This window comes from Adelges cooleyi, unplaced genomic scaffold, assembly GCF_023614345.1.
Source record: "Adelges cooleyi isolate 19-005CV unplaced genomic scaffold, UGA_ACOO_1.1 ACOO_flye_CR_arks_rails_tigmint_CR_PRNA_574, whole genome shotgun sequence".
NCBI lineage: Eukaryota > Metazoa > Arthropoda > Insecta > Hemiptera > Adelgidae > Adelges > Adelges cooleyi.
Genome location: NW_026096268.1, coordinates 11,958,027 through 11,982,678, shown reverse-complemented (window position 1 = coordinate 11,982,678; position 24,652 = coordinate 11,958,027). Strand labels below are relative to the sequence as shown.

The window sequence follows — 24,652 nt, the reverse complement described above, 5'->3', positions numbered from 1 at the left end:
TTCGAGTGTCTCTGACCGACCAACGGGGAACGGACGGGCCGCACTATTATATAGTATCGGTATTGTCCCCTGGACCCTAATAGTGTCCCTTAAAAAAACACAAGACAACACGGTAGGTACACACACGGCACATAAGTACCTAACCGGACGCGACCGAGCATTTCTTCTGTTGATAATTTCTTTACATTTGGTAGGTACGCCGTCGTGTCCTCTTTTCCATGCGAATCCTTTGACGGGCGTCTATTTTATATTACTATTATAATATATTGTTTGGAAACCGGTCGAACGAAGACTTGGAGGGCGTAACGCTAATATAATACAATATAATATTATATAGTGTAGCTGATACAAGAGGGATTGGACCATTTCTTTTTGGCCGTACACCGTTTAATACGTGTGATACGACCGTGTAACAATGCCTGCAGTGTCGCTGTGTGATACCCGACCCCGTTGCAGTGGAACGGTTAAATAGTAGCGGCTTGTATCCCACCCTCCCCTCCAAGACTGCTTAAGATACACACTATTTGTTATAACCCGCCTGCGCTCGTCACAGCGATATTATACCATCTCTGGGAGCCAAATCTTATTAACTAATTGAAAGATTGAATATAGGGTTCAGACGGGGTCTCGCGTCCAGGTTGCGTTGACCTACATAATATTATTTTCTCGGACCACCAACCCCCGTAGAAATACAGCAAACCAAACGGGGGGGGGGGATATTACTACCTGTAATATTGTCAATGTTTATTTTTTAGCTTTAATACCTCCCAGTTGTGGTGAAGTTTCCGAATTTACAACGGCGTGCACTACTTTTAAAGGGCCCAAGAAAATGTCCAAACAGTTCCGGTCAGCACATTTTCTCAAACGGTTATTCTAATTACACGTTAGGGCGCATGGTCAACGGGCTATTATTGTCATTATAGAGGATCTATATTATTGCAAAACATCAGCGTTGTCTCCCCGTGTCGGCTGGGTGAAGAATAGACTATAATATTATTGTACGGCGTGTCCTGCGCCAGCTAGACGCGGAGAAGCGTCGATGATAATATCTACGACGCACCTTTATGCGCTATTAAGTATAGGTATTATACCCTAATATTCGGGTAATCGTAAATTATATTTTAAATGCGCCCCTTAGATATGGGGAGACGATAAGATGTGTATATAAAACCGCTGTAGGTAACTTGTACACACGGTAATATCGTCGTGTACCCGGCCCGGGGGCTGAGAAAAGACCCTAAAAACGTGAGGTCCAATAAACGTCCGTATATTATACTTGTGTAAACACACACACACACACTTAATGTACGGCGATCGGATATATATACATCTGTATACAATAATATACAGGTGTAATACAAGCAGTGTGTGGATTATATTGTTATGTGATTTTCTTTTGTTGATGCTGTTTTACGACTGACAAATCGAGTGAAATGAAAAAAAAAAAACAAATTAATAAATCGTTTTTATTTTTCTTTAAACGTTCACATTATTATTATTATTATACCCGCTGCACATGCGTTTCGTTCGATTCCGGATCACAATACCGGCCGTGGAAGTTAATGACGTTCAATTGAAGCGTTCGGACAGGACCTGGATAGGTAGGTACATAATATTATATTAGGTATTATAGCGAGACCAAAGCGAGACAACCAACCACAACACAACGGTAATATAATTGTGCGTTATGGAGAAAAACGCATAAATTTCGACTAATATCTTTAAAACGGATTTCGGTCCACATTAATACCCCCAGACGATATTATATAATACCAAGTGCGTCTTGTGTAAACTGTACGGTAACAACAAATCACCGAGAGCTCATAATATACACAAAACAGTGCGGTGTAACACATGACGTTTTATTTTTATGACACCCTATTGTGTTTGTATTACAAAATTATCATACCGTCAATGCGTGCACGTATGTATGTAATGTTAAGTCTCTGGAATATTGCTGTGCATTTAGAACCGCTCTCTACACACACAGCACGCATTTGTGCGTACAACGGCATTTCAAAAGCGTAATAATAAATTATGATTCGGTCGCTTTCAAAATATTTTCCCTCTCGTCCGAAGTGTAGAGCAATTAATTAGTCAGAACGCACACTCGGGAAACGCACAGTGTATAAGACACGATTCCAGTCGTAAACGAACGGCGCAAGTATGTAATTTATTTAACACAGCGGCATAACTCATAATATAATACAATAAATGGAATCAACAGTAAACAATTATTTATATGTGTATATTTTCCACGTTAAACGACAATAGTCATCACTCGTTTCCACTGTAGTTAATTAAAGCTGATAATAGTAAAAAAAAAAAAAGTTACCGCTTCTTTGTCCGTAAGTAAATAAATAAAAACTGCTAATAAGCACCATTCGGCCGAGAGACGGTGTCTCGAGTCACGTGTGCTTGACATAATGTAACATACAGTATGTTTTTTTTTTTACTCTGTTATGTATAACGACTAATTATTAGCACCTTATTTATTCGTCCATAAATCTATTCCAATATGTGCGTTAAAGATGTATGTATACACGTTCATAAATCTCACAAAGTTTATTTTTAAACTAACCGCGTCTCGCCATGGCGTTTTCATTGTGAAACGCATGTAAAAAGCAAATATTATTGTTATTGTGTGTTCACATATTATATTATAATATAATGCCATCTACATGAGATGTATATTTTTTTCGTTTATCCAGCAAACCAGAACCGGCAAAGATCCTGCATATTATAGCCATCCCATTTGTGTATTCTGATCAAGTTTACCTACATAAATGCCATAGTAGTGCAGTATCGCAGATTTTACAGGAAAACATCTTTGTGTCTATGCTGTCCAATTCAAGTCAATTCAAGGGTAGTTTAGCGATAACCAAATTATACTCAAACGTTTATCAACGCCATACGATGTGTGTTTGTCTTTTGGTCTAAAACTAATGTAAAGTAATTTTACTCGATTTTAACCGCGATTTCGCGTCCTTGGTCGCTTTCACAAACACGCACGTCTGTCTTAAGCTCGAGGATTTTTACCGAAATGTTTTTACAAGTATGCGTTTTACTTGTACACGTCCCGCGTAAACCGATCTCGCACCCCGCCGGGAAAAAATTAGCAACCCGTAAAAATAAACGGCCCTGCGTTGCCGCCATTAATTGCTCGTTCGGGAGAAATACCGTCTCCGGGATTACCTATCCCGTTGGACTTTTTTCATGGCCGGAACAAAGTTCCCTTGGCCGCTGTTGAATACATTAAGACGGGATTTCCGGTGGCGTACGCGCGCACCTGGTGGCCGGGCAGAGTCACGCCGCGGCAGAGGCTCTGCGCCGAAAAACTCGATTAAACAGGAGTTTCGGGAAACAATCTTAAGGATATTTATATTCGTTTTTACGGTAACGGCGTGTCGTAACCGAGCCAGATTTTAACGCGGTCGTTAAATCCAATAGTCCCCGTCGCCGAGGTACACATAGATATTATTATTATTATTATTGCACTTGCCGTGGCCGCCACAACCTCCCCGATCGCATTCTCCAGACTTCCACAATCCATTCGAGTAATCCCAACGACCATTCCTATATTATATTGGACCATTTTTTGTCAACGGATTAAAATTTCACCCTCGCCGAAGTTTTCAGTCCAAGTATACATAATATCTATGGCCAAGTATACATACAGATATGAATTACGTCGAGCGAGTACCTCTAAACCACCATTGATGATATTTTGTGTCTGTTATATTCTTCTTCTGTTTATTTCCACCGTTTTCTCGAAACCCCAGGCACTTAATAAATACAAAATTTAACATTTACCAAATGTTCTTCGGTCGACCATTAAACATGTTCATGAACGTCTGAAAACGAGCTGACATTTTAAACTTTTTTTTAATCGAAACTAGTACCTACCAACCTTTAAAACGAGAGCAAACAACGTTACATAATAATCCAAACAATGATTATGTCATTTACGATTACGGTATATTATGTGGTTTTTGATGGATACTCATAATAGTATAGGTACAAGTTTGCTATCTTACAATAAATTAATTTTCCCCTGTAACATTAGCGTTTCAATAACACAGTGACTTGCAGCTACGCATAATTACACGAGCATAATAATATCTGATTTTTTATCAAAGTCTCAACGAACGCAAATTGAGCTGACCCAAGTGCCCGTAAAAAAAGAAACGACGACGAAGGTTTCACCTAAAAATGGTCTAAAGTGTCCTGAATGTTGCCAAATTAAAAAAAAAATACAACTTTTTCAAGTTAGACAAAGTTGATCGCATCCAAAGTAGAAGATAATTATGTGTGAAACAGATATCATCATATCCTACCGCTAATTTCTAAATCCGGTCGTGCAGTCCTTGAAAAGTCACACATGCCCGACTGACCCTCAAAGTCCACTCGCACGATTCATAGGGGTTTTATAAATATAGTATAACAATGTTCCTGTTTTTTTTTCACAACCAACAACAGACGCGGTAAGCACCGTGGCGACTGGCCACTGCGAGGGGTCGTAAATCACAAGACGGCCCGAGCCCATTATTTCCATATCTACAGCGCGTATTTAGGAGCCGCTGTGCGCGATGATTTACTGGCTTTCGGACAGCCGGACTTGCTACTTATATTTGTTGCGATTTAATGCGGCCAAGGGTCCGCCGGGTGTTCGCGCACAAGTCTCGCCGTGTATATAATAATAATTCATATCTCCACCAACGGGGTCGTCCTATAATAGTCCGGCGGTAAAGTGACCCAGTGTGTGTGTGTGTGTGTGCATTTCCGACCGTTTTGCATCGCGTCGGCGGCGCTGCAGTTGTTGTGCACAAGTGAATTATCGCCAGACAATAAATCCACGGTTTCCTACCCCCACCCACCCTCGAAAAATAGCCTTACCCCGCCGGAGGTCGGCTCCAAATTATTATTCGATGGAATAAAACATATATATATATAAACTAAAAAAAAAAAATGTAATACACTGTTTTGCCCGAATAGCTCGGCATTGAGTTATTTATATGCGAGGGAAAAAAAACTCTGTCCGTTCGATGATAATATATTCAACTTTCTGAGTGTTTTCATTCTTTTGCTGTAACAATACGAAATATTACCCTGCACGGTAGTGTTCGGGTTTGCACTCTTATAAACTTTATCGACCGGATAACAATGCAACAATAGAGCGTTTTAAAAAAAAACTTTATTAAAAACGAATTTCCGAGTCGTGCAATGCCAAAAAAAAATATGTATACATATATATATACTTATAAATACCATACTTTACCGTATAAATCATACAAATTATATTCTCAAAAAAGATTTATACGCATTTCTCTTCGTGTGGATTTTCTAGGTTTTTATGCACTAGTCGAATATTATATACTTGTACGCTTAATTAGCATTTTTTTGTAAAATTTAAGTTGTACCAAACATTTAATTTAATAACCATTTTTTCTCCGGTTGGTTGTTCAGTATTGTTAAAAAATGTACCGCCGTTTCATATTAACAATAAAGATAATATAACTGTTTGAATATTACCTATAATATCTGTATCGATAAAAACGGTTTAAGGGAAATTGTTATTTGCCTTTACTCGATCCGCCTATTGTCCGTATAACTCTGTATTATAGTGTTTGTGCGAGCATATTTTCTTTTAGCTTTTAAGGACACATACAAAGCACAAAAGGTACTTTTTTTAAACAGTATTTTCTGTGTATATATACACCAACGCGCGCTAGTTATCTTTTCAATACATCTTTATCGTGCGGATCACAACTGCGTTATGTCGAGTAAGTAGGTACACATAACATATTATTATTATTATATTGGCAAAAGAGAAAGAAAACACTTTAGAGAGACATTTTCGTTTATGTTTTGCTAATCCTTATCAGAGCGCGGGGCTCTTACCTTTAGGACTTTATTATACAGTATGAAAAGGTATTGAAAGGTGTTAAAACATACTGAAAGGATTAACACTCGGATGGGCGATGGGAACTTTAAAGCAGATTCGTTTAACAACGTTATATTATTATTATACGTTGTTATCGCCGAAGCACATTCGTCTATTCTTTTGTATGGATAACAGTGGAATGGAAACGACGAAGGGGCGAGACATAACGCTGTGTAATATGTCAAAACCGATAGATGTATTATATTTTGCCTGGAGACATATTGTATACTGGCTACGAGGAGAAGACGGCGGGTGCGAACGGCCTATAGGGAGGAGACACGGTAAGTTTGTTTCCAGAAACGGTGCGGTTTTGACTTTTAAACCCCGGCGACTTGCCGTGCCGCGGCAATTATCCGGACACCGCAATTACACGGGACACGATGAGCTATTTCGGCGTGGGTCTTCGGTGAACGGGGTGGTCGCCGACCTCGGACCTGTGTACAGACAAATAACTCATTCGGTCCGCGCCGGGTGGCAACTCTTCCCTATGCCCGCAGTCTGATATAGCCGGCGGCGAAAAGTTGCCCGGCGGCAACAGAAGCAGCACGAGAAGAAGAAGAAGAAGAACCGTAAACCAAGACGGGGATGGACGGTAAATCACGCAGCTGCTGCTGCTGCTGCTGTATAGTTGTCCGCCCGCGACGGTATTGTCGCTAATTACGTCTGAACAAAACGTATTATGCCCCCGCTTTGCCCTCTTCCGATGGGGATTCCCCGCCGGTAAATCACTCTAGATCCGGTTAGCGGTAAGTCTCCCCCCCCCCCTTCGGTTGCCGTTGATTAGGCGACGGTCGACATATGTGTATATTGTGTGTGTGTGTATACGCAGACCGGGGGATTTATGTGCCGATCGAGCACTCACCAATTATTCCGGACCGCCACAAAAATCAGTCCTTTTTTCAAAATTTATGTGCCCCCCCCCCCCACCCTGCCCCCAAAAGACCTAGTCGACTCGGGTCCGGAACACGGTGCGCTATTTTCGGATGTACAGAGTGCCGTCGTACTTGCCCGGCGATACTATAATATTCAATAGGCAACACACGAATTGTGCAATACAGTCTTAATGTAATTGTAATTTTTTCATTAGTCTATTAGTTAAATATTGTTCTAAATAATACCTATTGTTATTGCTATAAAAGTGTTTGTGTTATTATTTCTATTGTGTCCCACGCCAATTATTTCAACACGGTTAAACACATTATGGCTGTATCTGCCTCGTCCAAGTGTTCAAACTATGTATGTGTTTAAATTAAATCTGTGTTAAAATTATTAAAAAGGCTCTACCGTCGTAATTGACATTAATGCGTTTGAGTCATCGCCAACTATACTTTGATTATTTTACAATATCAACGCAGGTGTTTTTACCGTAAAAATCGAGTTTAACTGCAAACAATGGCAAGTAGTTATTGACGTCAAACTCGAAGAAGACAAAGCTTCACTATATTTTGTAGGTTAGATTTTTATAGAAACACATAGTGCCCAAGATAACAATTGTGTGAAATAAAACACTGTACATGCGTATTACATGCCCACTGTACAATTCGCAAATAAATAGTAAACATAATAAAAAAATATATTTAGCTATAAATATTTGTTTATTAACATTTACTTACATCACAAAACGTAACAAGAGGTTATAACATAATATTATATATTTTAGAATTCATTCTCTATAATTTACTAGGCCTTTTATTCACTAGGCTTCAACTGAAAATTTAATTTCTATTACCTCTTCAAAGTGTGCTGGCTTTCAAAGTATTGATTTGGACAAAACCTTTCAATGAAATTACTCAGAATTTTTTTATATAACAATAATATTTAAATATAATAACACATGGATCTTTATTAACAAAATACATTACCATATCATATGTTTACATAATATAACAATGATTAGTTATTATAGAAAAATGTAGTTATGACGTACAATGATAATGTACGATGGTATATGAACATTACAATAAAATGAGTATATTATAAAATTAATATAAATTAGATTTAAATTGAAATTTTTGCCTACATAACGTAATCGAAATCAAATATGCGATGTTGATTTTCCAATCCATCAATAAATTATTTTAGATTTACTTCATTGATATATACTCCACGAATAACCGAACAAGTTTGAAGTCGGCAAATTTGAACATCCATCTGAGATAGTGCAAAAATGCTGTGGTATTTTCCAAACTATAACGCTCAATCCGCACAGGGCTTTTTTTAAGAATTAAATCGTGGTACGTTATCGAACTTTTATAAGGTGTCTGGAATTCATTACCGTTTAGTTCGAATGTATTAGTAGCTTTACACCCGAAAGGTTCACAGAGTTTTTCCAATATTGAATTTAAATATTTAACCACGTCGTCTATTGTTTCTTCTCTTTTGACAAGCATATCGAGATGAATTAGCAAATTTTCTACGTGTGTATCTTCGGACAAGATTAACATATCACCGAACTCTTTGACTTTATTATACCATTCTTGCGTATATTCCACGTAAAATATTGAAGAAATAAAGCCTCTCAAATAGTCAAGGTGTTTTAACGACAGCCGGAACATCATAATTTTTAGAAAATCAAAGGTCAGTTTATAGTATAATTTTAGGTGTACAAACTTGTTGGCAGTCCAAAAATAATTACGTGCATCACACCAAGATTGAGCCAATACTTCAGCCGTGCTGTGCCATTCTATTTGCACGTTAAATACGCCCATTAAATCTTCCATTGAAACATCCTTTGAACCTATTTTGTTTAATAAAAGAACTCCGATTTGTAACGTTTTCGCCGCATATTCATTTAACGTCTGATTACATAATATGTTGTTTTTTGTAAGCAACGCTTCGGCTTTGGAAGTGTTCATCAGCATAAAGCCTTCCAACTTTTTTTTCGAAAGATGCCCGTTCGAGAAAATCTGTCCCTCGTCGTTAAATGTATTATCTTCACGGCAATCAGTTAAGTCTATCCGCACTTGAGCGATGACATAGTCGAGAGTGGCCAAGATTTTTTTACTGTCTTCTTTCTTGTTATTGGACTCCCCGAAAAAACTGTTTACCAGAGCCAAGTACAAATGTATTAACCACAATGCATCCATACGCTTTACTTTTAAGTGGTACAGCGAATATATTTGGTATTTGACGATATGGCCGTAACGAATCATTTGACCGATCAAAACTGATAGACGCAAATGAAAAGTTAAATGCTTTGCCAACAGCATATGTATCAATCCGCTATATAGGTATGTACATTTTAAATCATTATGGATAATACCTTCGTCAACACTGACGTGACTGGGATACATGCATCCGGTTTCCAACGATTGTGCTGGTTGGCAAACGAACAACATTAAACCCAAAACCATGCTCGACAGTACGGTAAATCGCACCATATTACTTTTTTTGTCTTATATTTGATTAAAGTCGGTAGAATAAAATCGCGTAAGCTGGTTGCTTCTTGCGGTAACGAAATTTTGAGACTGTCAAATTTATCAAGTTCATGATTTTGTTTTTTTTCTTTACTCAAGCCTATATACGTGGCTTTTTCAGAGAAAAAAATCAAATAATTTTTCCGTTGTATTTGTTTAGACTATACATACGTTAACCGTGTGTCGCTCATTTTTTAGTTTAATAATAACTTAGCAAAATCCCCGTATTTAAAATCGACATTGCCACATTATTTGACTAAACGTTTTGAAATAAGAAAAATATTTTTTGCAAAACTGAAAGAGAATTTATTAATAAGGAACTTTTATTTGATATAAATTCAACATATTTTCTGTACTGTATACTTCTATTATAATAAATTTACTCTCATAACCATTGGCGTAATTTGAGATGGGCTGAGATGTGTGTAGTATCCCCACTTTGGCATTAAGGCCACGAAATTATTTAAGTTCCTTACACCCTTGATCATAATTAAACATGTTTTAACAAAGTTTTTTATTCAGTGATAGCCAAATTAACTTTTAAACTGTTTATTATTTTATATTATTAACGATTTACAGTTTTTTTGTAATAATTATTTAATTAAAAAATTGTAACATTTATCAAAATATCCTTACACGTTCAGTCATAAAATTTTACAAAAGCGATCTCTTCAAAATTCGCTGGCTATCATTGCTCTGAATGAAAAATCTCTGAATTTAATTTTATAACAATTATGTTTTAACAACAAAATACATGTGTGTTTATTTTTATGTTATGTATTTATGCTATACCAATATTATATTATATTAATAAATAGAAAGATTTAAATTTAATTATTTGTCTAAATTATGTGATTGAAATTTACTTTACTTCTATCTTTACTATTTACTTCATTCATATATTTTATGAGTGACCGAACAAGGGTAAAGTCGACCAATTTGATAAATGGAAAACATTATTTTTAATTTTAAAAAGTGTACAACTGGAAATACGAAAATTTTAAACTGACAAAAACAATGTACTCGTATATGTGGCACTCTCTGCCTTATTCAATGAACGTGTGCTTGCTTTCAAAGTATTAAATTTGGTGAAACCTTTCAATGAAAATACTCAGAATTTTTTTCAAATAACAATTATATTTAAATAATATACCGCATGATCATTATTAACAAAATATGTTTACATATAACAATGATTATTTATTATAAAAAAATAAAGTAATGACGTACAATAGCAATGCACGATGGTATCTGAACATAACATTAAAATTAGTATATTATATAGTTAATATAAATTAGATTTAAATTGAAATTTTTGCATATAATATGTAAACGAAATTAAATGTACTGCGATTTTCATATTGCAATCCATCAATGCATTATATTAGATTTACATCATTGATACATATTCCACGAATAACCGAACAAGGGTAAAGTCGACAAATTTGAAAATCCAACTGAGATAGTGCAAAAACGCTGTGGTATTTTCCAAACTATACCGCTCAATCCGCAAAGGACTTTTTTTTGTATTAATATCATCGTATAACATCGAACTTTTATAAGGTGTCTGAAATTCTTTACCGTTTAGTTTGAATTTTTTAGTAGCTTTACACCCGAAAGGTTCACAGAGTTTTTCCAATATTGAAATTAAATATTTAACCACGTCGTCTATTGTTTCTTCTCTTTTGACAAGCTTATCGAGATGAATTAGCAAATTTTCTACGTGTGTATCTTCGGACAAGATTAACATATCACCGAACTCTTTGACTTTATTATACCATTCTTGCGTATATTCCACGTAAAATATTGAAGAAATAAAGCCTCTTAAATAGTCTAGGTGTTTTAACGACAGCCGCAACATGATGATTTTTAGGAAAGCAAAGGCCAGCTTATAGTGTAACTTTAGTTTTTCCAAATTCATAGGCCAACACAGTATATGTGCGTCTTCCCAAGACGTTTTCAATCGTTCACCTGTGCTGCGCCATTCCACTTGCACGTTGAATACGTCCATTAAATCAATTATGAAATCTTCTTTCGAACACATGTTGTTTAAGAAAAGACTTCCGATTTGCAACGTGTTGCCGACATGTTTATATTTATTTCTTGTAGTTAATTCCTTGACTTTGTCGGTGTTCGTTTCCATTATAGTTCTCAAATCGTTTTCTGAGGGAATCCCATCCGAGAAAATCTGCCCCTCGCTGTTAAACGAACTGTCTTTACGGCAATTTGTAACCGACTTGCGCAATTGAGCGATGACATAGTCGTGAGTGGCGATAATTTTTTTACAATCTTCCGCTCTATTCGATGAATCTCTGTAAAAACTGTTCAGCATACCCATGTACAAATGTAGCAGCCACAACGCATCCATACGCATTACTTTTAAGAGGTACAGCGAGTATATTTGATCTTTTAAGAAATGGTCGTAACTATATATATTACCGATCACCGATGGTACACCCAAAAAAACAGGCGAGCCAATTAAATGCTTTGTCGCCACCATGTGTGTCAACCCGCTAAACATGTACGTGCATTTTAAATCAAAGCGGAGAATACTTTCGTCGACAATGACTTGACTGGGATACATGTATCCAGTTTTCAACGAACGCGTCGATTGGCAAATCAACAACACCAAGCTCAAAACCGTTGTCGTTATCACTTCAGAGCGCATCATGTTATTTCTCTGTCTTAAAGTGGATTCAAGTCGATAGAATACCTAAGAAACGTTTCCTCAATGGCTTCTTGACGCCACGAACTTATAATGCGACTGCCAAATTCATCATTTGTTTTTTACCTATGCGTGGCTAACGTTACTTTAACGTGTCATTTGTCAGAGAATAAAAGTTGAATTTTCAGTTGTATTTGTTTAGACCACACGTCACGAGTAACCGTCGGGTACTCGTTTTACATTGTGATGACAATGTTTTCGTACAATTGAATGAAATAGCAAGCAAATGAATCGTTTTTGAATCGAAATCATTACATTCTTGGTGAAATTTTTTTTCTAAAAACGACTTGTTTATTTTACATTCATTGTTAAGACCGCGTTTTATAACCTATTAAATTAAATACGGATAGCTTATATTTTAACAATAAGTGGGCGGTTAATGAAGGTACGGCACTAGACGTGTACAATTATTAATTATTATCAGGATAACGACCTTCGTGATATGCATAAAATGTATTAATGTCGCGATAGTGGTATTAACCTTGTACCGCTCTTACGGTACATAATATAATATTGTCTAGTGACATAAAATATATTATAATACACACTGCTGTGTTTTTTATTCGATTTCTGTCAAATAATAATAGTATAGATTAAGTATTTATTATACCGTTATAAACATGCAAAAATTAATAAATAAATAATACCCAAGTTACGATCAGTGCGCAGCTGTTGAACGTTTTCAAAAACTAACTGCGTATCATTACATATACAGTACAATTATTAAACAATGTGCAAAAACAACCAAGTAATATCGCCTCATATACATTGTAAACGTCTTTTTGTATTTTAGCCGTGTATAAAAACAACCAGTAAGTTTTGTGCTTTACTACTTCTTGCTGGGTCATGTAGGTAACCCGTTAAGTATATAACTCTTGTGTACGGTTTTAACGATTTGTACTACCGAGAAACGACCCAGCATCGTCGGAGTCACTGTTTCTATGCTATAGACTTGTGGTTTACTTGTTCGTTAACTTGTTGCATTATTATACCGCATGTATACATATTATATTGTACGCACGAAACCTTTCTATTCGTTTGGAAAATAAACTGCACCGTAAAATAAAATAAATCCAAAACGACCGGTAAATCACCACCCGAACAAACGGCTTCCACTTACCGGTGACACTCGCCCGGAGGGACCAACATGGCCAGGAACCGTTGTTATCCATTATAATACATGTACAACACCAGCAGTAGTAGTTAATAATACTTGTCCATAGCAGACTATCCGAAATCCAAAGGTTTTTAACGACTCGAGCAATATACTCTATTTTAAGCCTTTTTTTTCAATAACGCACCGTTTTATGAGATCATCGGATAGGCGGTGTGGATAAGTAGGTATAGCGGAGTAAATAATAATTACTCAATATGTATAATGGTACTATAAAATAAAATATATTTCCAACGTCTAAGAAACAACGCCAAGAACAATATTACATACTAAAGTACCTACAGTTCTTTTATGATGTGCAACACATAATATATTATACATATGCTTACTGATGAGTTCTCATAGTGCGACGACGGCTGATACAATCGAATGCAATTTTCACCTATACATATATCCATGACGTCGTCGACTAAAATATAAAAATTGCATTCAAATTAATTATATTTTTGTTTGGCCGGATAAAAACGCCATGGGTAGTGCACACGTTCTCATTGTTGTGTATTATTATACTCCATTGCCCGTGCTAAGGTGTATATTAACATTTTGTTTGAACGATCAACGTATGTACACCAACGTCTATAGTTAGCTATGAGATGTATCTGGTCGAGCATATTATAATAATACAGTGCATCGAATAATATACGTATGTATAGCAGCGAGGAAGGAGGCTATATATTGTTGAAAAGAAATACTTACAATAATTACTTATCTTATTGTATCGTTATTAACTCGTCATATATCGCGCACTCCGGGCGAGTTGTATTGTTTAAGCGTTCAATTGATTATTTTCGACATGTTCACAATCAAATCCGAGAATAATGAAAAAAAAAAAAACAATAATATAACATCCTAGCGCGGAGTGGTTCGTATATTGTTGTCCAAACTTACTATCCTAGACACGATTACAGGAGAATTAAACTTTAGTAAAGTCATTCGATATGCTTTATGGCCTATATACCGCACTACAGCAAAGAGTAAACACATCTTGTCTTTGGGTGGAATTAAAAAAAACAAAAAATCTCCTGATAATCTCATTTCAATTGCATCGGCGGGATTGAGATTTTACTACAATATTATATTATACATCATTAACGCAGCAGCTCCCGAGGCCATGGAAAATCGGAAAAACCCGTCAATGTATTGTTCTCTTGGCGATGACACGCGGTGGACATCAAAGGACTTCCGGTTAGGTTTGGTTTTTGCTGTCGTCGAAACCGCTATCCTATTTGGTTATTTTTTTTTTTTTTTAGGACTATATTATACCGTCTGCTCTAACGTTAATTCTCTATGCTACGACTGTTTTTTTGAACCCCTCTTTGCAGTCAGTATATATGTATTTTTTTTTTATACAAGTTTACTGCAGCAGTAGTACACAGACAACTCGTTCCGGGACCTTTGTTTTGACAAGCACTGTGTTGCCTTTCTCCTGTACCCGAACGCGAATTCCGCTCGGGGGCTATTAACGCTAATTATAATATTTGTGCGCCAGATGATTATTATTCGGGGAATAAAAAACTAAAAGGATCATCAAAGACAAGTTAAAGTCGTATCGTGTTCGGTCGAGTGATCGGGTAGTGAAAATTTACCATTTATAAAAAGGTCTTTTCATTTTAGCGCTGTGCATTAGCCGCTTTCTTTTTCCGTTGGCGGCACAAACGACGACCGTCCACTGCGCTTAATTATGAGGTCCGGCCGGCAGCAGCTGACAAACAAAAAAAAAATATATATATAAAAAACAAGAGTCGGTCTGAAAGCTTTTTCGAGTGCGCCGGACTTTGGACTTTCCTTTTTCTGTTAAAAACCTGGACACGCCAAAGGCCACTGCGCGAATAATAAATACTATGACGGACATGCCGGTTGAGTTGCCGCGTTAAAGCCTGCGACCTTGTTTCCCGTATTGCATTATATAATGCACATTTCCCCGGGGACATTATACACTATGTCATCGGATTTGACCCCCGGTCCTATAAGTACTTCCGGATAAACGGCAGCCGGGTATTACACTTCACTGTGAACGCTATTCAAAAGTTTTACCGGATCGTTTTTTATGTGTATACATAAATTTATATTATAAATAAAAGCTCAACTCTTGAATTAAAAACTACACGTGATCATTCTGTGTATACTAATGCTTGAATTCGAAACAATAGGTCATAATTATTATTATTAATACAAACCGGTTATTTACATACTAATATAATAATTACGATTTTAATTAATTATTTTATCGCTTACCTACCTTATACCTTTGATGACTTTTTTTTTAAAAAATAATAAAATATATTATTATAATGTTTAAATTGCAACCGTGTTTTTGTTGTTCACGCGCAGTGGGGTTTTAATCAAATTACAATAGACCGACGGGCCCGGGGCAGTTTTTACGATAAGAGATACACAAAAGCACTTACAGCAATTACAAGGTGCTCCGCAGCCTTTGTATTATTATGTCCTGGACCTGGTCATAAAATCCCACCGTCTTGGACCGTATCTGGCTGACGGCCGACGCATACATCCGGCATTGCAGAGCTTGCACACATAATATAATAATAATAATATATATATATATATAACGGCGCAACTTTGCTCGGTCATAAAACGGTTACTGGGCCGCATTAATTATATTATCATTTCGACTTGGGCCTCGGTCTATCGTTAAATTCGCGATAAACGATAATGGGTTTACGCGCGTTACTACACTATTGTGTGCCGCATCCTCGGAAGCTTGGTGACGAAAACACCACTTCCGGTACGTTAAATTTATGGTTTCGCATACGCTATAGTAACAGTATAGTGCTATATAGATGTGCGTGTGTCGTACATAAAATATCTACATCAGGCCGAAACTGTCATCGCCTTCACCTGAAACCTTCCCATAAGGGGTCCGCGAGAACCACATAATAATCATATTTTGTAATGTGCAATGTGAAATATTCACAATATTCAATCACTTATGATTTCACATTAAGTTGCATTAGCATCTCCAATATTAAAATGAGCACCGTCTAATATATTTCGCGTTTATGTGTGGAAACCTCTGCTTGGAAAAATGTTTAATGTAAAAAAACCCAACAACTCTGTTAAACAAATTAACCGTGTTAAATTGTCGCTCAAAAAAAACCATTAACCTCGTTGATTAATATTTAAATTTAAACACCTGGAAAATGCAGAGCTATTAAGCGCCCTCAAAATGTCTATTGAATTGGCCCCTATGTAGTGTTGCCTCCTGAGCACACTCAATCCATTTTACAGGCGTTGTCCGTGTGTACTACACTTAATCTATGATTTTAATTACCCTCTAGTCTTGACCTTACCATGCGTCATACTTATATTATGCTATGAACATATCGCTTTAGAAATTTACAAGTGAAACACCAACGATCGACTTGTTGATTTACCCGAATCTTTATTTGTTTATGATAATTTTAAACAAACTACTCGAAGAGGTCATCAACACGCTAATTAAACTAGAAAAAAAAACAGCGATAAATATTTCTTTCAAGAATTAAAGCCGTTTGTTATTGTTTGTACAACAGAGACAACGATATAAGATATTATATTATATGTATTGAACCGCGCATTGTGCCTACATTAATGTGTCAATACAATGGGAGTATGTATCGGACTAATGCCTCTATAGAGATTTCATTATAAGCCAAGTGATTATCAAATTTGAGTCGTTACTCTGAACACTCTAAGGACACGATTTCCTTGACCTAAAAAAAATACACATAATAACGCGTTGTTAAAGGCATATAGGTTTAAGAAAAGCTTTTCAAGGTATACACGGCTGTGTGTGTGTGTAACTGCAGTTCCTCACGTGCAGGCACACCTGCACTCAAGGAATTATAAAATCTCTACAAATTGATCGACTACTTATAATTAATTCCAAAATCGTGATTACAGACGAAAGCTGTTAATATTTACAATGCGCACCACTATAATGTAATATGATACCCAAAAATACAATAATCGTTTGACCCTCTATAATGGGTTATTTTGTGAAATTAAATCAACCCAAAGCGAGTCCACTCCAAAGACAGTACTCGGCTCGGTCGAGATAACAAACACACATACGCAATAAAAAACCGACTACAATTATTGTTTTATTTAAGCTTTTTATTGCGATTAATTTTACACTCGTGATGCCGGTCTGCATTAGGTTTACAGACTATAATAATAAAGACTGGACGCCAAACAACCCTTATAAACCACCACCGCCGTTGACGGACGAGGGTGATCTAATTTCGGTGCTTATTATTTATTTATTTTTTTCGTTAAATTTTACAATCGGCCGTTTTACTACCGCCCGGTTTATAATACAATATATTAAACGGCACACATTAAAACTCCTTGCAAGTATATAATAATAACCGATAATGATATTATGTATGATGACGACGGGTTATGACGGCGATAACAATCATACAGAAGCTATAATAACGATAATAACAATATAGTAATAATAATAATATGTAAAACAACGCTTAACGCGATGGTGGTGGTCAACAGCCAACTCGTGCGGATTTGTGATCGCATTAAACACAAGTACAACAAAAGGCTGTCGAATAGTATAAAAAAATAAGGCGTCCGACGCTCTTGGATGTCCAACAGACCGTTTATATTATGCGGGCAGTAAAAAAACTTAAAGGTCAGTAATAAAAAATATAAAAAAATACCGGTGGCCTTTGTCGCGTTACTGCGTTTGACAGCTCGTGATCATCGTCTCTTGCTCGCACCACCGCACAAACTGACCCAATAATAATATTTCTCTGACCATATTTTATTATACACATAGCTGCCTGTTGTTAACAATCATAAATTGACTGCGCTTTACGAGGGTACAGGCGATACGAGACGGGTTTCGCGTTACAGTAGCCATACGCCAGGATAGGATGCAATATATTATTATAGTTAATTAATGTTTAACACGGTCTCCTCCTCCTGGCTACTGCTCTCCGTTTCTTATCCGAGTTTTCTGGATAGGATCTCCCCAAGAAGATGCGCAAACACCATCAGCTGGTAAAGCTGAGCTTATGCGTGGATCTTAACGATACGTTGTTCATAATAACATATATTATGTCCCACGAGAAATGTACATCGACAAATGACATTTGGGATTAACCGAGACGCCGAGTCGCTATACCGAATATGGAAAATGATGATGTGAAAAATAATGATTTTTATGTGTAAAGAAAAAAAAACTAAGAACAAACTCAATCGTCTCCTATGCTGTTACGATATTATATGCTAATTTATTCACAAAAAATGAAGTTTCTGGTTGTACGATTTTGTTAGATAATATAATTATTTTAGAGAATCATGTAATATACAAACAGCGTGTACAATTGAACGCCTCACCGCGCTTAATGCACGAATGAATAAATAAGGAATTATATTATATTTTGTTGACGGTTTTTTGTTTTGTTAACTACAAGACTTGGGATTCCACTTATTTTTTATCGGTGAAATATAGCTTGTCGAAAATATATTCAAGTCATACTAGCCAATGCATATAGGTTTTGTCAATTGTTATTGGTTATAAACAGGTAATGATGATTGTACAGTGTATACATTTGAGAAAACTGAGTCTAGGCCTGCACACATTCTTCATTTTTTTTTTGTTATTAAATTTATACAAAATCAACTATAGCAGTTTAACTACCAAAACTATACGCCCTGCGTCACCTTCCGGCTCGGTAATCCTTTAACTTGTACACATCAACGCAAAACCATCTGATGTCATTAATATGCTATTATCGAACTAATTAAGCGCCTACGTTTTAAACGCAACTACTTGGGCAATCGTTTGGAATAATTTATTCGAATCGAGTCTAATATTGTATTCATTAGTTGGGATTATAACGACTTAATAATATAAGAAATAATATTTTAATCGAAATGAATATATTATGTAAATCCAAACCGTTTGAGTAAATTATTTTTGGTTTTTTTTTTTATCGGCATTCGTTCTCGCATAAAACGTTGGTAAGTAGATTCGAATTAAACGGGGGAAAAAATGTAACAGTTTTTTTTTTAATATAAGTGTCGCATATTATTATTCATATATAATATGAATACTCGTTAACGGTTATATTGGTCGCCTGCGGGTCGGCCAATAAGTCCTAATAAACTAAGCTAATTATGGGTATACCCAAATGCATACTATTAAGAGCCTACAGATCTTGGGTCTCGCGGGCACCGGTGATCCTAGATTTGCCGCCGTGTAATCGACGGTATTCCTTACACGCCCCCGGGCCGTTGTTGTTTAAGAATGACCTCGTTTGCGTGCAGATATATTACACGGGAGTCGAGGGGGTCACGTCTGAAATATGGTTTCGGCTCTGTACGCCCGGCCGGGGGGGAGACCTGCAATATAGATGCGAAAATTATGCTAAGTCGCCAGTACGGTCCCTGTGTATACATTCGCGGTACCTGCCTATTGCCGGTGAGTTGAGAGAGACCAAAGGAAAAGCCGCAGTGTTTATATTCATTGCACTGAACGCCGCTCGAGTTTGGCGGTAGATTTGCATCCTAATTCGTTTGTATATGGCGGTAGAATTTCAGGGGCTTCAGAGGGGAGGCGGTATTGGTGAATGCAAAATCGTTTAAGAAGTCCGATAAAAAATATAAAAAAAAAACTGTGAAAAATAAAAAGCAGGCATCAATATGCGTCCCAATGGCGAATAAATGGAGTATTAGTATTCTCTGTTAAATCTGTTTCTCTTGAATGTGTACTCGAAGAATCATGGCACATATATGTTGCCGAACCGTATCGTCCGCCCAAATGTTTGCCCATAGTAATAATGTATACACTCTCCACTTGACGACTAAGGATCGGTGATAATAACCGTAAACCGTAGATTTACACTACTCAAGTGCGGTCGTATATGATAATCATAGTTATTCTACTTATAGATCACTTTTTGCTAACCGACGCTTGAAACTCAATATTAAAACTTAGCAACAAATATTACATCAAAAAATTAGTAGAAAAAAAAATGTTTAAACTGTCAAACGTTCAAACCCCTGTTAGTACTTGGGGGGTAAGTTCACTCCTTCACCCTTAAAGTTTCGCCAGTTTTCAAATACTTCCAAAACTTAAATCTCCTATTTCAACATAACACGATGACATTAATAATTCCTCAAACACCAACCAGATGCAAACTTACACAATAAGTTAGAGGTAGCTAATAAATAACTTAGATGACCCTGTCAGCTGATTTAAGCTGTGTTTTTACAGCTTTAAAAACGGTCTCCGGATTCGGATTTAAGATTTGGTTCCAGTTGTCATCCAGTTGTTCCGTCTCATCACTAATGCACCACCTTATATATCAAACCATACTCTACACTCTGATTTACAAATAGAAACAATAATACAAGTTGCCAAAGACTACTACAGACGTTACCACAATTCTCTTCAAAATCACCCAAACCCCCTTGTAAATAATCTCACATTACCCTCAATGCCCAACAACCCACCAAAAAGACTTAAAAGGAAGTGGTGCAGAGACCGCTTCTCACTATCAGTTAATTAAAAAACAAAGTTAATAAGAGTGTCGTCAATGGACGGCTTCTCTATTCATACTTTCAATGTTTATAATTTACCTGTGTCATCATATATACTTATTGTACTAAAATTGTATAGATCGTATATGTAAAATAAAGGAGAACATTTTTTTTTTTTCCAAAAACACCATAATAGCGTATAACAGTCTTAACGATTTTAAAATGTACACTATCTGGACTTGGAAGTGGCTACAAAACGGTGTGTTAAACACAATTCTTTAAAAATACGAGTGCGTTTCGAAGGTCGGGAGAGGTTATTATTATTTTCGGGAAGGGGGAAGTATATGTGCATACAACACCGGAGTCGTTAGACCTAAGAAGCTTATATATAACAGACATATTATTATTATTATTATCATACAGGCGGCGGTCCAAAAGCTCTCGAGACGGAGAGAGTCAGAGGACCGTGTACTGCTATTTATGCGCTTTACACGTGTGACTTTATTGAAGCGATCCGGAACATTAGCGAAACGACTGCGACCGCCACGGGCGAATCCGAGCGTTTCGTTTTAATAGCGTTTCCGGTCGTCGATAAAACCTTGCAGATAGTGCCGGTGGCCGGGTGTGTGTGTGTGTGTGGCTAGGAGTGACAAGAGGTGCGAGAGGACATATACACGGATATATTATATGTTGCAGCAGCTATTCGCATGTATATATATATACATAGGTACACACGCGGAAGGAGAAAATAGGACAGAAGGGTAGCCGCGCAGCAGAGGAAATCACTATGTATAACACACGGGGGGGGGGGGGTAAAACCCAGATAGCGAGTATATAATATGTATATGTGTGTGTGTGTGTATTTAGAGATAGTTTTCAGGGGATTATTGCACCGTCGGCGTGTGCCCCGAGGGTTTGCGAAGGGGACGCCGAGACATTTAACCAAAACGCATTTCATTTACCGGACCTTAACGTCATTACTCGGGCGCGCCTAAGCGCTCTATAGGTGCAGTGTATATTGTACTTAAAACAAACGGCGGCGGCGGTAGACTGACGTGATGTTAATAGCAAAGGGCTTTAATGGACGTTTTGTCCGGAGCCTTCAAAACGCACATTATGCCAAGAGTCCTAATAGACACTTACCAGAAATCAAGACAAGAAATCGGTTCCGCCTAATATTGAACCAAATTAGGTGTATACAGTCGTTTCCTTTTCCAGGTCTGCTAGCCAAAACCACACTTGAAAACCTTTTTTTTTTTTTAAATACTGTCTTAGATCCGTCCAACGTTTTTTTTGTATAAGACAAAATCAAAGCTCCGTTTACAGGAATTTGTTTAAAATTTGACTAGTGAGCTGAAAAAATATCTAGTTTCTAGCTGGTTGACTATGCATAAAACTACAACTTGAGTTATCCACACCTAAGTACTCCTTCCCTTCAATTTCCGTCTAATAAAAATGCGAACTAAGCTCTCTGGTTCGATGTACTTTATCCAGATATGTTTTACACAATAATATCAATTATTATTATGTTTAAAACACAAAACATTATCGATAAATTGAATCGATATCAAACCATAAGAAATTTGTATGTTGATTAATTTACTTAATACTTGTATATATATTTTTGACTTATACAAAACAAATAATTATTTTTATAACACACAAAAAAATAAGTATTTTATTGAAATTAATAGGATATTTGTTACATTAAGGACATATTTTGAGTTAACTCAAATATTTATTTAAATTAATTTTTATGTTTAAACATTACATAATACTTAACTATATTAAATAATTCGGGTGATAAATACTTTTCACTTAATTTCAAATAATTATCTACAGAGTCTATGTTTGCCAATTGCTGATTTAAACGCACAATGGTCTGCTCCAAATTTTTCTTTTCTTCATTTAGTGTGGCAATCTTTGTTGTCAATTCCTCTTCGTCTAGAGTACTTACTGGTAAGGTCTCCGTTTTTTGATCTGAAGCATCAGAAGTTGTAGCCGGTAAACTCTGATAATCATAAGCCATTATACCAATGGAAGTCGAAGTTTCTGGGATGGGAATCAAAATGTATTCATCGTCTTTAGGTTCTTCTTTCACCATTTGACCACAGCTCTCGTCACTAGCAATGGACACGTCGGGATCTATTGGTTCCAATTTAATAGATTCATTGTGTTGTTTTCTTTGGTTTATTATGTCATCTAAAATTTGGAAATACTCGTTTTACAAATTAAGGTATCAGATCATTATAGACAATTTAAGGTGTTTACAATTTATTATCACAAAATATACAAATAATAATTAGATAATAATTAATATAATTATTTTATATACATATAACTCGCCTCCGCAAAGGGGGATTTTTTTTTTAAATTGGCGCAATTTTAAGAGTCAAAAATTATAAATTTAGTTTTCGAATTTTGGGGGAGGGGTGACAAATTTGCTCCTTACTTAAGGGTGGTCGGAGGAAGGGGATTTTAAAAAAAGTGTTCTATAAATAAGTAAAATTTGTTTTTAATTTTGTATACATATTATGTTGTGTTATATACTGAATTTCAAGTTTGTCAACCCACAGTAGCCTTCAAAATTCACATTTAGAGTGTTTTGAGTAATTTTTTGAATTTTTTCATATAAAATAAAATTGTTGACGACAGATTTTTTTTGTTACTATAAACGTTAAAAAGTATACCTAATTAAATTTAAAGATAGCTATTATCAAAGGAAACGCCTCGCCTGTCTATCTGTCTATTGGTCTGATAATTTATTTTTATGTTAGCCTAGTTATAGTTTTTTTTTTAAATGTAGGTATATCTATTATGAAATTACTTACCGTTAAACACTGTCGGCACGGCGTTGAAGACTAATCTGTTTTTTACCGAAGCGTTTAAGAACATTTTTTTTTCAAAGTGATCCGCACATACTTTGTGACTGTCCACAAGCTGCTCGGCCAGGTGTTCGGTCTGGCAGTTTTTCATCCAAACTTTACAACGTTCAGGTTCTTTTATTGGATACCTGAAGAAACTTCGCTTTTTATCGCAAGCTCTATTGTTGCAAAACTTGACCGAACATCGCATTCCCGTTCCTGATTTTTTACTTTCCATCGTGCCGGTCAATTGCACAGTATAAATTCGAATAAAACAAGCACTCTATCCATAGCAAAATTAATAAGCGAACTAAATTAAAAATGATTAAAATTCCAACAAAAAAAATATACGATATAATATACTATTATTATTTTACTATAATATTATGATTATAGTATCACGATAGATAGTATAGACTATAATAATATTATCGTAGTCACCCAGTATCAATTCGTTACAAGACGTGTTTACTATCAAACTGGCAATCAGATAATGACAACAAACAAAGAGGTATGTGAACGAATCACAACAAAACGATTTTACATCTCCAGGTAGTCTGTACGATGCCAAAGAGGTTAGAGGTTGGTTAAGGGTTAATAATATAGTAAACAGGTGGTTATGCTGCCCGCTTGATACTATTATTTTTGTGACTACTCGTTTGCGCACAATCGTTATCTCGTGTTATTCGAATTCCCAAAACAAAAACAATAATAATATTGCAAAAAATTAAACTGTCGAGGAAACTACTTAAAAAGAGAAATAACCACTACGCGGCACGGTGGCGCTTTGGCGCAATGGACGCTTCCAGTGTGTATGGCGCCAATGGTAACCGGTTCGATCCCCAAGTTGGGATTACATTTTTTTGCTGTTTTTCTCCTCGTTTTTGTATCACATTTTATACTTGAAACCGATTTACTTTTAAGCGCCTACCACTTTTTTAGCATAACATAAAGCACCGACTTAATAATTAGAGTCAAGAGCCGAAAGAGTACAAAAACAATATTTTGTTCATAATGTCAAAG

At 36.2% G+C, this 24,652-nt stretch overlaps 2 protein-coding genes across 2 annotated transcripts in view; one reads left to right on the top strand and one right to left on the bottom strand.

The window, feature by feature from the left end:
• The window catches only part of LOC126842838 (uncharacterized), a 61,705-nt gene that overhangs the window by 3,019 nt on the left and 34,034 nt on the right, over positions 1-24,652 (top strand). The gene's annotated exons all lie outside the window — the stretch shown is intronic.
• Positions 22,464-24,095, bottom strand: LOC126842845 (THAP domain-containing protein 1-like). The gene is made up of 2 exons (XM_050580036.1): positions 23,597-24,095; positions 22,464-22,967 (listed from the first exon to the last, which is right to left on the bottom strand). Exons 1-2 carry the CDS (start codon positions 23,865-23,867, stop codon positions 22,513-22,515), a joined length of 726 nt encoding a protein of 241 aa, XP_050435993.1. The 5' UTR covers positions 23,868-24,095; the 3' UTR covers positions 22,464-22,512.

Excerpts from the sequence above, each read along its gene's own strand:
- LOC126842845 (XM_050580036.1), bottom strand. The coding sequence starts at position 23,867 with ATGGAAAGTAAAAAATCAGGAACGGGAATGCGATGTTCGGTCAAGTTT. Across the intron at positions 22,968-23,596 it reads CGTGCCGACAGTGTTTAACG|ATGACATAATAAACCAAAGA; the intron begins GTAAGTAATTTC and ends TCCAAATTTTAG.